The sequence below is a fragment of the Haliotis rufescens genome, unplaced genomic scaffold (assembly GCF_023055435.1).
Source record: "Haliotis rufescens isolate VD_foot unplaced genomic scaffold, xgHalRufe1.0.p SCAF_22, whole genome shotgun sequence".
In the NCBI taxonomy this organism is placed as follows: domain Eukaryota; kingdom Metazoa; phylum Mollusca; class Gastropoda; order Lepetellida; family Haliotidae; genus Haliotis; species Haliotis rufescens.
The window spans coordinates 3,003,239-3,018,004 of record NW_025963913.1 but is presented as its reverse complement, the minus strand read 5'-3'; the positions used below and the strand labels follow the sequence as shown (position 1 = coordinate 3,018,004).

The 14,766-nt window shown below is 40.5% G+C and overlaps 1 protein-coding gene across 1 annotated transcript in view; it reads right to left on the bottom strand.

The window, feature by feature from the left end:
• Nucleotides 1-14,766, bottom strand: part of LOC124136412 (voltage-dependent calcium channel subunit alpha-2/delta-3-like) — a 320,630-nt gene that overhangs the window by 39,968 nt on the left and 265,896 nt on the right. The window contains exons 5-10 of the mRNA XM_048401558.1: nt 13,394-13,586; nt 12,163-12,294; nt 11,205-11,265; nt 9,798-9,948; nt 8,527-8,691; nt 7,409-7,522 (exon numbers count right to left, since the gene is read on the bottom strand). Of these exons, the coding sequence (XP_048257515.1) occupies nt 7,409-7,522; nt 8,527-8,691; nt 9,798-9,948; nt 11,205-11,265; nt 12,163-12,294; nt 13,394-13,586 (816 nt within the window). The remainder of the gene's footprint in view (nt 1-7,408; nt 7,523-8,526; nt 8,692-9,797; nt 9,949-11,204; nt 11,266-12,162; nt 12,295-13,393; nt 13,587-14,766) is intronic.

Below are 14,766 nucleotides of genomic sequence, written 5' to 3'. Positions count from 1 at the left end.
GGCTAAATGAACAAATGCACTTCACTTTATGATGCTCTTCAAATTAATTCAACAGTCTAAGTATTGATGTTCTGGAAAAAAATTACAGCAAAAGAAAAATCTTCTTAAAGTGGCAAGTGAAGGGATATTTCCTGCAGATATTGACCTACTTTGAATATTTTTCACCACTGATATTAGTTAACTCACTGACTGGAAGAAGAAAAGACTCTCAAACTTTTAATTTTATGTCATATTTGTGACATTTTGGAATGGCACACACAAAATAACGCCTTCAAGGCGTATGGCCTGTGATCAATCCAAGTGTAGTAAAGGGCTTTACAATTCATCTTGATAAAAAATCTATAGAGCACTGTGACATGATGATGTAAAAATTATGAAAACACCCAAGGCACTGCTTTTTTAATGAGATACTTGATGTGAGCAATACCCTGGAAATGAAAATATTACAGATGGATGGTCAGATGGATGGGTGGATGGATGGATGTTAGATGAACGGTCAGATGGAGGGCTGTCAGATGATGTCAGATGGATAAGTCACATAAACATGTGATGGATGGATGGTCAGATGGATATCAGATGTATGGATGGCCAGATAGATAAATGGTCAGATGAACACAATATGGAGGGTCAGATAATAGATCAGATGGATGGATGTCAGATGGATGAATGTCAGATAGATGGATGTCAGATGGATGGATGTCAGATAGATGGATGTCAGATGGATGGATGTCAGATGGATGAATGTCAGATAGATGGATGTCAGATGGATGAATGTCAGATGGATGAATGTCAGATAGATGGATGTCAGATGGATGAATGTCAGATAGATGGATGTCAGATGGATGGATGTCAGATAGATGGATGTCAGATGGATGGATGTCAGATGGATGTATGTCAGATAGATGGATGTCAGATGGATGGATGTCAGATGGATGAATGTCAGATAGATGGATGTCAGATGGATGAATGTCAGATGGATGAATGTCAGATAGATGGATGTCAGATAGATGGATGTCAGATAGATGAATGTCAGATAGATGGATGTCAGATCGATGGATGTCAGATGGATGGATGTCAGATGGATGAATGTCAGATAGATGGATGTCAGATGGATGAATGTCAGATGGATGAATGTCAGATAGATGGATGTCAGATAGATGGATGTCAGATAGATGAATGTCAGATAGATGGATGTCAGATAGATGGATGTCAGATAGATGGATGTCAGATAGACTGATGTCAGATTGATGGATGTCAGATGGATGAATGTCAGATAGATGGATGACAGATGGATGAATGTCAGATAGATGGATGTCAGATGGATGAATGTCAGATGGATGGATGTCAGATAGATGGATGTCAGATGGATGAATGTCAGATAGAAGGATGTCAGATGGATGGATGTCAGATGGATGAATGTCAGATAGATGGATGTCAGATGGATGAATGTCAGATGGATGGATGTCAGATGGATGAATGTCAGATAGATGGATGTCAGATAGATGGATGTCAGATAGATGGATGTCAGTAAGATGGATGTCAGATGGATGGATGTCAGATGGATGAATGTCAGATAGATGGATGTCAGATGGATGAATGTCAGATAGATGGATGTCAGATAGATGAATGTCAGATGGATGAATGTCAGATAGATGGATGTCAGATGGATGGATGTCAGATGGATATCAGATGGATGATGTCAGATAGATGGATTATGTCAGATGGATGATGTAAGATAGATGGATTATGTCAGATAGATGGATGTCAGATGGATGATGTAAGATAGATGGATTATGTCAGATGGATGATGTAAGATAGATGGATTATGTCAGATGGATGATGTCAGATGGATGGATGTCAGATGGATCATGTCAGATGGACGATGTCAGATAGATGGATGATGTCAGATGGATGGATGTCAGATGGATGATGTCAGATAGATGGATGTCAGATGGATGATGTCAGATAGATGGATGTCAGATGGAGGATGTCAGATGGATGGATGTCAGATAGATGATGTCAGATAGGTGGATGTCAGATGGATGGATGTCAGATAGGTGGATGTCAGATGGATTATGTCAGATAGATGGATGTCAGATGGAGGATGTCAGATGGATGGATGTCAGATGGAGGATGTCAGATAGATGGATGTCAGATGGAGGATGTCAGATGGATGGATGTCAGATGGAGGATTTCAGATAGGTGGATGTCAGATGGATGGATGTCAGATAGGTGGATGTCAGATGGATTATGTCAGATAGATTGATGTCAGATGGAGGATGTCAGATAGATGGATGTCAGATGGATGGATGTCAGATGGAGGATGTCAGATAGGTGGATGTCAGATGGATGGATGTCAGATAGGTGGATGTCAGATGGATGATGTCAGATGGAGGATGTCAGATAGATGGATGTCAGATGGAGGATGTCAGATGGATGAATGTCAGATAGGTGGATGTCAGATGGATGAATGTCAGATGATGAATGTTAGGTCAGATGATAGGTCAGATGGATATCAGATATACAGATGGCCAGATGGATAGGTCAGATGAATGTGAGATGGATGGTTGGGTGGTAATCAGATGTATAGGTCTGATGGATGGTCAAATGGACAGGACATCAGATGGATGAATGTCAGAGGATGAATGTTATATGATAGATGAGAGGGATGGATGGATGGTCAGATGGACTGACATACTGACCACTGCATCCAAGACAAACATTCTTAGAGAAGTATGAAGCCATTATTTGCCATTAACAGGGAAAAGACACTGCTGCATAGAGAGTTAATAAAACCTTGCTGAAAAGATTATGTCATAAAAAGTTGGGAAGCATCGCCGGAAGAGCTGTCCGATATCGATGACAGCCTCTTGTGTGGTGATCCCCCTTCAATTATGTGGGTGCCACACTCACACAATGTGCCCCTCAGGCCAACTTAAAATCAATTATGATTCGGATTTCCGCTTCTTGCTCAGGATGGGGAATGTACTGAAACACCTTTGGAGGACTTGGAGGCATAATTGCTTCTCTTTCATCCTTACTACAGATGCACTAATGCCTTGATCGCTGCACAGACACTGGGGGACGAAGGGGATCAGGATTGGGCTGGTTCAGCTGAATGCGAAACAGACACAAACCTGAATCGATGTTTAATCATTTCCAAATGTAATTATTTTTTCAAGAATGATTCTTTTTCATACAGGCATTCATTAAGTGTGCCAAACTGAAACATGTATTTGGTGGAGGGATGGTGGAGGGTTTCGGCTCTTCATGCTAAACACCTTTCCCACTAAGGGTACCATGTTTGAAGCCCGTTCCATGACATCACTAGAAGGTGGCATAAAACCTTCACACACGATTTCACCGAAATTAATGTGAAGCATACCAAATCAAATTTTGAACAAAATTAATAAAAAATATTACAAACAGATTAAGTCCAGATATACATTGATCACTTTTTTATAACCAGACAGTGTAATTTCTTGATTAAACTGTGTACTTCAGTATAGATTTGTTGACATGGTATTTCCGGTGTTACGACCTCACGGTAATGTCTTTATGCTGGGGAAAACCCATCAAAACTCATTATGGCATGTATAAGGCGCACCCCTCTAGACAGCTGTGTTTTTCGTAAAAAGATTGTGCACTAAACTCAAGAAAACACAGTAAGAAATTGAATGCATGAACGATACTTCAGGGTGACAAATTTAGTCTTCGTTCCACCAGGGGGGCACGGGTGGCCCAGTCGTCTAAGGCACCCCGATTCGCTGTGCAGAGTTGCGTCCCTTGGGCATGCAAGAAACCTATGATTGTGGGTTCGAATCCTGGTTCGACCCCATTATGTTTCTAGGTTTGACACGACCATACCCGTGCTCGTGGGTTTCACCGAATTGGTAAACGGGTGAGACCTGCATCACTTCGGGCTTTCCTCTCACATTAAGCTGACACACCATGATATAACTGGAATACTGTTACAAGGGGCGTTACACCCAACTCACTCTCACACGTCTCACCAAGAATTGAGCTACAGAAGGAATCAAACCTAGACCCAGGAGGATGGTGACTGTTACTATGAAGAAAACATGTCCACCAATATACCAATTCAAAAACATCTTACATCAAAGAGGTGCTTTTTAGCACCAGGTCCAAACATGAGTGAGTAAATGCTGTTTCACAGTTAGCTGTATATAATCACGATTGGTAGGACTACCTGTGGATGAGCAACAATCAATGCCATCCATCACACAGAATTATCCAGGCCCCACCTTGTGAACACCCATGGCGGATGCTGGTTGCCTCTTTTGACAAATATGGAATACAAGGAAGCTGTTCTGGAATCCCCCAAAGTTGAGTAGGGAGGTTGGGAGGGCATGAAGTAAGTTTGTGGGATATCACTGCCGTCTATGAGCCAACACTTCAACCCACACTACAGCCACAGCTGAAAGACGAATCATCACTGAAATCTATATCTGAAAGTGACATCTTGAATCTATAACTAAAAATGGAATCTTCTCCTGAATCGATAGCTGACAGATGAATCTTCTGAATTGATAGCTGACAGCCTATTCTTCTCCTGACTCCATAGGTAATAGCTGAGTCTTCTCCTGAATTGATATCTAATAGCTGAATCTTCTCCTGACTCGATAGGTAATAGCTGAATCTTCTCCTGAACTAATATCTAATAGCTGAATCTTCTCCTGACTCGATAGGTAATAGCTGAATCTTCTCCTGACTCCATAGGTAATAGCTGAATCTTCTCCTGAATTGATAGCTAACAGCTGAATCTTCTCCTGATTCAATAGCTGACAGCTGAATCTTCTGAATCAATAGCTAACAGCTGAATCTTCTGAATCAATAGCTAACAACTCAATCTTCTGAATCAATAGCTAACAGCTGAATCTTCTGAATCAATAGCTAACAGCTGAATCTTCTGAATCAATAGCTGACAGCTGAAACTTCTGAATCAATAGCTAACAGCTGAAACTTCTGAATCAATAGCTAACAGCTGAATCTTCTGAATCAATAGCTAACAACTGAATCTTCTGAATCAATAGCTAACAACTGAATCTTCTGAATCAATAGCTAGCAGCAGAATCTTCTCCTGAATCAATAGCTAGCAGCACCATCTTGTCCATATTCAGCACCAATAACGACATCTTCCACCTTCAAAGAAATGACTTTTTTATTCTCTAATGATGCTTTGTTCTGCAGTGTATAAACATAACCCTGCTTTGGGCACATCGTATTGGGGATTATTGAATCATGGGGAAAACAATGATGGCTAAAATAACCCCAGCCTGAAGGAAGTCAGCATCCACGCAGGATACAGAGGCAGGTCACACCTGGCCATCTGGTGCAACTGTGGTGAAACATGGCAGGCTTCTGCTGAAGTGCTCCACCCCCATGTGCCCAGGGGCACCTCATCTGCTGCTTCATTCATTAAAGACACAGTTGATCCTGAGTACTGAGAGCTGGAAATACCCACACTGAGGATTGTACAAGGAGTCGTTGGAATACCCCACTCCATATTTGCTGGGGTTATTTTGAGAATGTGTTGAGTTTTCACACTTGTTACTGATTTCACACCCACATCAAGCGTGGTTACTGCGTGTTCCTTCTTTATTCATCATTTTCGGTTTTGACGAACCTCGGATAATTATAAGCACTTACCTAGGTTACTTCAACTTTGACACAACTGTGTTTGACCATAGTTTCTGGAATGGTCTGGGATTTTATACCAAGAGTGATGAAACTTGCAATGCTAATCAAGTACATTTTCTCTTACATGACACTATTCTACAATATCAAATGTATTTCATTCAAGTGTCAGATTTGTGTTTAGGAAGGATAAATTCTGGTGGAGTAAATGAATTTTGTATTAAAAACAAACAAAACATTTATATGATAATACTTCCTGGAGCTGAAAATGGAAACTATCACAAATGTTGTATCAGAGCAGATAAGAGAACAAACAAGAGCATGCACAATATGAATAGTCTAGGTAATTCAAAGACACATGCAAGAAATGTGGCCCAGTACTTTTCTAGGGCAAAATTGACCAATTTTAGTTCCCTTACGCCTCCAGTATTGCATGCCACCAGTATTGTATGCCTTCAGTATGATATTATGGTTCCAATATGATATGTTTCCAGTATGATAGGCCCTCAAGTATGATATGCCTCCAGTATTGTATGCCTTCAGTATGATATTATGGTTCCAATATGATATGTTTCCAGTATGATAGGACCACAAGTATGACATGCCACCAGTATTGTATGCCTTCAGTATGATATTATGGTTCCAGTATGATATGTTTCCAGTATGATAGGCCCTCAAGTATGATATGCCACCAGTATTGTATGCCTTCAGTATGATATTATGGTTCCAATATGATATGTTTCCAGTATGATAGGCCCTCAAGTATGATATGCCTCCAGTATTGTATGCCTTCAGTATGATATTATGGTTCCAGTATGATATGTTTCCAGTATGATAGGACCACAAGTATGATATGCCTCAAGTATTGTATGCCTTCAGTATGATATTATGGTTCCAATATGATATGTTTCCAGTATGATAGGACCACAAGTATGACATGCCACCAGTATTGTATGCCTTCAGTATGATATTATGGTTCCAGTATGATATGTTTCCAGTATGATAGGCCCTCAAGTATGATATGCCACCAGTATTGTATGCCTTCAGTATGATATTATGGTTCCAATATGATATGTTTCCAGTATGATAGGCCCTCAAGTATGATATGCCTCCAGTATTGTATGCCTTCAGTATGATATTATGGTTCCAGTATGATATGTTTCCAGTATGATAGGCCCTCAAGTATGATATGCCTCCAGTATTGTATGCCTTCAGTATGATATTATGGTTCCAATATGATATGTTTCCAGTATGATAGGCCCTCAAGTATGATAGGCCCTCAAGTATGATATGCCTTCAGTATGATATTATGGTTCCAGTATGATATGTTTCCAGTATGATAGGCCCTCAAGTATGACATGCCACCAGTATTGTATGCCTTCAGTATGATATTATGGTTCCAGTATGATATGTTTCCAGTATGATAGGCCCTCAAGTATGATATGCCTCCAGTATTGTATGCCTTCAGTATGATATTATGGTTCCAATATGATATGTTTCCAGTATGATAGGCCCTCAAGTATGATATGCCTCCAGTATTGCATGCCTTCAGTATGATATTATGGTTCCAATATGATATGTTTCCAGTATGATAGGCCCACAAGTATGACATGCCACCAGTATTGTATGCCTTCAGTATTATAGGCCTTAATGTCTGTGTAAAGTTGTACCATGATATTTGCTAGTATTGACATTATTTCTTTGTTATTTATACTGTTAAAACAGAGTGATATTGGTGTATGATACTTACAGTTTTGTTTGGCCAGTTATATTCTTCAAACACCTCTTCATAATTTTCTGGCGCTCCGTCAGTGACTAGCATAATGGCCTTATTACACAGAGTCCTCTTTAAATCCTGTTCAACCTGAAAATTACATCACTCACATTAATAAATGTAATAGAATCAAATTTCATAAACTGGTCATCAATATTTGCATCCAATAAACCTCTACACCTAAGGCCTGATCCATTACACTAACAGTAGAGTCTTGAAGATTTTGTTTTGTCTTCGTGTAACTCTAAGACAGATTCTTGTACCAATCAGATATGTTCAACGAGGCAGTGATCGAGGATGTTTCAAAACAGCACAGGGTGTTTTAAAATATGTTTGCATCATGGATCTTTTAAGGGAAATAAAAGAGACTCCCTGAATTGTGCCTGAACTGTCCTGGCCTATTGTCCTGGTTTAAATGGTTCCCACTCATACAGCACTATGAGTGGCATAAAAGGCAGAAAGATAGTGCAACTGCAATTGCAGCCATAATGAGAAAGCGTTCCATGCCTCTTGAATAAATTGGGATGCCATCATTAGAGGGAAGTTTGTTAAGTTTTAGCTTCATTAGTCATGTCATTTCTATAGGTGTTGACATTTCTATAGGTGTTGACATTTCTATAGGTGTTGACATTTCTATAGGTGTTGACTGCCTCCATGGTCTAGTGGTGGATCCGGAGTGTCCGCCCGGAGAGCAAAGGTCCGGGGTACGATCCCAAGCCGCATCATATCAAAAGATGTTAAAAGATGGTACTTGTTGTTACCCTGTCTGGCACTTGGCATTAAGGGGTAAAAACAAGGACTTGTCGGCTCGAAGTCAGTATACTGTGTCTGAGTGGGGTATTCAGGTTAAACTGCGGCATGGTATCTCGGTGGGCTAGCGCTATAAATCGGCATCAGTCCGGACTAGTACAAGCAGCAACACATGTGCATGCACGTTGCTATATAAGTGCAATAATCTTGGACACGACGTTAAACCCCATTTCACCTCACCTCACCTCTATAGGTTTTCATGACCGACGACTGACAAACATGCCACAACATAAGCACACTGGATATTCAGTCAGGTGAGCTAAAACTGACTGGGCTGGACTCACTGTTTCAAACAACATGAAAGCTTCCACAAGTGCATTCTCAAAGTTGGCCATTTTTGCTGTGTTGACATTTTCCAGCTCATCTTGCATCCGCCTCCTGTTGTCGACACTGGCCTGCATCATGGTGCGATTGAAACACTCGTCTACGTACAACACCTCGTCAGAAAACTGGAAAAAAATGTGTCAAAATCATAAAATGAGGGTGTGTTTTTTTAAACTACCGTCAATATGAGGCCAGTTATCAAAACAATCTTGACTTTATCAAGTATATATTTCTTTATTTCTTTAGCTCAAAAATCTTTGAATAAACTTCATTCTTATGCACCAAGTGACCTTTTTTGGAAACATTAAAACTGAACTTCAGAAACCTAATTGTCATAAGAGGCGACAAAGAGGATTTGGTGAACAGACTCGATGACTCGGTTGATGCACGACATCCCAATTGTGTAGATGTCAATCACTGGATCGTTTAGTTCAGATTCGATTATTTACATACCATCATCATATCGCTGGAATATTTCTGAAGTGTGGCATTAAACAACAAACAAATAAAAACAAAACTTTTGGCAATGCCTCCTACTGCTCTAAGTACCGGAAGAGATAAACCCGGGCGGCATGGTGACTCTTCAGCTATCTGAGTGAGTGAGTGAGTATGATTTTACGCCGCTTTTAGCAATATTCCAGCAATATCACGGCGGGGGACACCAGAAATTGGCTTCACACATTGTACCCATGTCGGGAATCGAACCCGGGTCTTCGGCGTGACGAGCGAACGCTTTAACCACTAGGCTACCCGACCGCCCCTCCCGTTATCTGAGGACACACCATCAGGAACAATGACACGCCAAGTCAGAGAGCCTGACCACCAGCTCTTACAACCAGCATTGGTCTGAGCCCACTTGCACAAAACAATCTTAGCGCTAAGATGAACGGAACTCCCATACTTTAACATAGGCTTACGATAGTCGTAGCGCTAAGATCGCTTTGAGTGAGTATTGATTTAACGCCGCTTTTAGCAATTTTCCAGCATGGGGGGGGGGGGGAGACACCAGAAACGGGCTTCACACATTGTACCCATGTCGGGAATTGAACCCGGGTCTTCGGCGTGATGAGCAAACGCTTTAACCACTAGGCTACCCGACCGCACTAAGATCGCTTTGTGCAAGTGGGACCTGGCCACCTATTCTTACCCAAAACCCACATGATCCAACAAATATTGATAGAAACCACAGTTATCTATATCCTATCTAGCTGTTACCAGAAAGACAAGGTACCTGTAGAATATTGAAGTAGTCATCATTGCTAAGGGTATCTAAGATCTTGTCCACAGTTTTCCTGGCTATCTCCATCCTCATGCCTTTCATGCTGCCACTGGCATCCATCAAGATGGCGATGTTCTTTGGTGTAGTAGCTGCCTGAATGTACCTGGAAGCGTGCAACATGTCACAGAACTACATCACACATTTAACTTGTACACCCATTTGACCAAAGAGTTAAGTCCCTTTTAGATGGGTTTGTCAAGCTCCTCACAGCGATAGCCCGTTCGCGGAGCTCTCTATACTATCACTGCCACCAGTCAAAACTCCCCACTGTGATGGGGGCCACAACCATGCTTGGAGTTGAACTCGCGAGTCGCAACCGAATGACCGTTATGTTTACAAATAAGTACCGACTGTCGTGACGCCGAATACACTTACCTCTGTTAAATAACTGTTCTTTGCTTGTCAATTTGAAGTTCTATTTCATTAAAACTATCATGTTATTGATATAGTAAGAATGTAAGGGAGAAGTTGGTTGATTTTCCGTTAGTCTGCAATCTTGAACCAATCTGATTATACAAACAACAAAGTAAATTCATCTGGAAAACATGGTCAGTCATAAACCTTTCCAAAATGAAATATGACAGCATTCCCAAAGATATAAACAAAAGTACAAATGTTACTACATTTGGGGTTAGAGGGCAAATTTCAAGATTCTTGTAATGGCCGCGCCCACAATGGTGGCAGTGATGTTACCGAGAGTGTAACGAAGGTGTCACGCGCTGGGAAGGAGCTTGTGGATTTATCTCAACTGTGTCAGCAATATAAGAGTGAGTGAGTTGAGTTTAATGCTTCTTTGAACAGTATTTCGGTTAGAGCATGTCAGTTTCATGTGAACAACAAAGTAAATTCATCTGGAAAACATGGTCAGTCATAAACCTTTCCAGATGAAATATGATGGCATTCTCAAAGATATAAACAAAAGTATAAACGTTACTACATTTGGGGTTGGAGGGCAAATTTGAAGATTCTTGTAATGGCCGCGCCCACAATTGTGGCAGTGATGTTACTGAGAATGTAACGAAGGTGTCACGCGCTGGGAAGGAGCTTGTGGATTTGTCTCAACTGCCTCAGCAATATAAGAGTGAGTGAGTTGAGTTTAATGCTTCTTTGAACAGTATCTCGGTTAGAGCATGTCAGTTTCACGTGAAGAAAAGTCCCAAGTTATGCAGGTTTCAGATGTGTATCACTGTCACAAGCCAAGATACAGAGCAAATTTGGGATTTGAACCAATGAGAATTGAGAATGAGTTTATGTCAGCAAGGGCTACAACGAGCCAGGTGTAAGAAGGCCTGGAGCAGACCAACTGTCAAGCCATCAAGGAAGAGCAACAGTGCCGATGAAATATAAATCTAAACTTACCAGTTTCTAACTCTGCAGTCAAACATATCGACTTTGTCAGGATCCCTTGGCCAAATTATTCCTGAAAAGAAACACATTTGTCTATTTTATAAGAAGAAGAAGACCAACAACAACAACAACAACAAAAACAACAATAAAAAAACAAACAGCAATCCTCGCTTGGATGAAGGCTTTCTGTTTGCTGCTCAGGACCAGTAACTTCCTACTCAAAACCAACAATGTGTGATTTTGCATCAAAATTTTAATATGAAATGTAGAATATGCAATTAATTTAATGAGACTGTCCAACACATTGTCAGTGGATGCCCAGCTTTGGCACAAAAACAGTATCTTAAGCGACATGATGGAGTGGATCAATCATTTTATTACCATCTTCGCAATGCTCGTGGTTTTGACACAGAGGTCCATCCATGGTACGACCCAGAATATGTAGAGGGCGTCATGGAAAATGAGACATACAATATTCTTTGAAATAGACCCATACTCAGCCTCAGATGTATCCTGGCCAACAAACCCGATCTTGTCCTTTTTGATAAATCCAATGCAATCATTAATATCATTGAATTTTCTGTCCCTTTTGTGACTAATGTGATTGACAAGATTCAAGAAAAACATGGCAAATATGTGGACCTCGCTTTAGAAATATTATGCTTGCATCTCAAGAACCAAGTTGTCTGACTCAGTGCCTTAGCTTGCTACCTCCCAATCTGTTGACTAACATTGGGAGAGTACCCGGGTTCGCTGCAAGGAATACACCCCTTCTGACAATCTGGGTAATGCAAAAGCCTGCAGTGTTGGGGAGTCTTCACATTCTCATGTATATTACCTGGGTATATCCTGTATATTACCTGGGTATATCCTGTATATTACCCTGGTATATCCTGCAGATTACCAGGGTATATCATATATATTACCTGAATATATCAAGTATATTACCTGAGTATATCCTGTATATTACCTGGGTATATCCTAAAGAATCCATCTGAGCTACAGAAGTACTGCCAGGTGAGGGATGGGTCATCCTTCAAGTTTTCTGTAAACTGTTCTGTCATGTTTTCACTCCAACTCACACCATTTAATATTTTTACAGCTGAAAAGGATAAGACAAGTTTTTAAAAAAGTGTAAAATCATAACAATATCAGGCATATTGGTTTTAATTTCTATTTTATGAGATAAACTAAAGGCAATGACAGCGTTCGAAATACCTGCCTGCCCGACCGTCCGAGACGGGTTGATTTCAACTCGGGCTGCCAGATTTTCAAATCCTCCTGCCCGACGGTCGGGTTATATTTCATAGGTGAAAATATTCTAAATATTTCCTGATGATAAGCATTAATTCACATGTAAAGATGAATGATAAAATGTAACCAAAAAGAAACCCCGTTAGCTTTTAGACAACCTAACATTTAGCGATGCGCTTATGCTACAAGCAATCAGTTTTCATATTTTTAATTAAATTATCCTGAGAAACATATGATTATAGTGGGCAGGCAGGTTTTGGTCAGGGCTGGCAAGTATTTCAGCTAGCCAGTCCTGTGGTCTGGCTGAAATTTTTGGGAGTTTCATACCCTGGCAATGAAGAGACCAACATATGAAATTTTAAAGACAGAAGATTGATGTTAGTTTGTTACTAAATAATCATTATTAATCAAACCTAATCTTGTTTTCTCTGACGTGATAGACTTAGGGGCCGACCATTTTCATTTAAAACTATAAGGCTTAATATATTTTTTGCAAAAAAAGCATCTTGCAACAATGTATTTTGTAGCAGACAATTTCTTCTTTCAACAGCCTGAAGCATAATTCTTTTTTCCAGCATTTTCTCGGACAATTTATTTTTTTCGATAAAATATATTTTTGTGTGAAAAAAGCATTTGCAACATTGTATTTTTTGTGACAGACAATTTCTTTTTTCAACAGTCTGAAGCATTATTTTTTTCAAGCATTTTCTGGGACAATATATTTTTGGGGATAAAATCCCAGGTTCCCCCAAGAATATGAAATGGCCCGTACCTCCTTAATATTGTAAACTGCCATATATGACCATTGTGAACACAAAATGTTATTGATCATTTTCTGAATAACTTATACAGGTGACTCTGGAATGCTATGACATCACAACACCATGGCTACAAGTGTACATGTCATAATTCTTCCAATTACCCCAGTTCAATAAATCAGTACTCACATTTATCATATATATTAGTGGGTACATGTATGGTGCTGACAGTGAGGTTGACGCTGTTGTAGTTGAAGTCCTCGTATGTGTTGTCTACTTTGAGGTAGTGGATGGTTTGCTTGATCACCTCCTTGGTCTCGTTGGTCAAGTCCCGCACGTTGTCGTCACTCACCAGCTTTTTGGCATTGAAGTACGCTATCTCCTGGAGAAGCATATGGCACTAATAAGTCAGGAATGTAGCCAATAATCCACTACATGAAGAACTAGAGTCAGAATAGGTTCCCAGAACCCCATGCTTGTTGTTAGAGCCTATTAAAATGATTGATCAAGTGATTGTGGGGCAGCAGACTCAATTATTTACAGGCAACTATGATATAGCCAGGATACTGAGGCATAAATACTTACAATTATATCAGAGAACACAGTTTATCATAATCTTGAATCTCAGAATACACTGTGCATGGGCGGATACAGCTTTTTTGAAAAGGGGGGGTGCACACAATTAAGATCTATTTATTGTCTTTGGTGGTAATTTTTACAGAAATAAAGATTTTTTTCGAAATAAAAAGGGGGGGTGCGCATCCCCGCACCCACCCTCTGTATCCACCCATGCTGTGCTTCATGGGTGATCAAACACTTAATTTCCCTTTATCAAAGAATTACATTTATTTTCAGGAAACCAACTCCCTCATGACAACCAACATTCAGACTGTTGTTTTTTTGCGAAACCCTTCCCTGATCCCTCTGAACCCCCTCCCTGATCTATAATAAATGACTGGTCCCTTAATGCTAGATGTCATAGATGTTAACCACTTTGGTGAGTACTGGCATGGTGCTGATTGTTGAACAAATATCATTATCATTGGGAATACCTGTGATTTGTCCAGCAGATCCTAGTAGGCACCAATGTCCAAATGATCTTGGGGAAACACAACACTGAGAACACCTCCCTCCCCTATAACTCACCTCTGGGTCAAGCCATTCTGGTTTCATGTAGGCACCAATGTCCACATGATCTTGAGGAAACACAACACTGAGAACACCTCCCTCCCCTGTTACTCACCTCTGGGTAATGCTCTTCTGGTTTCATGTAGGCACCAATGTCCATATGACCTTGAGGAAACATGACCCTGAGAACACCTCCCTCCCCTATAACTCACCTCTGGGTCAAGCTGTTCTGGCTTCATGTAGGCACCAATGTCCATATGACCATGAGGAAATACAACACTGAGAACACCTCCCTCCCCTATAACTCACCTCTTGGTCATGCTCTTCTGGCTTCATGTAGGCACCAATGTCCACATGACTTTGAGGAAACACAACACTGAGAACACCTCCCTCCCCTATAACTCACCTCTTGGTCATGCTCTTCTGGCTTCATG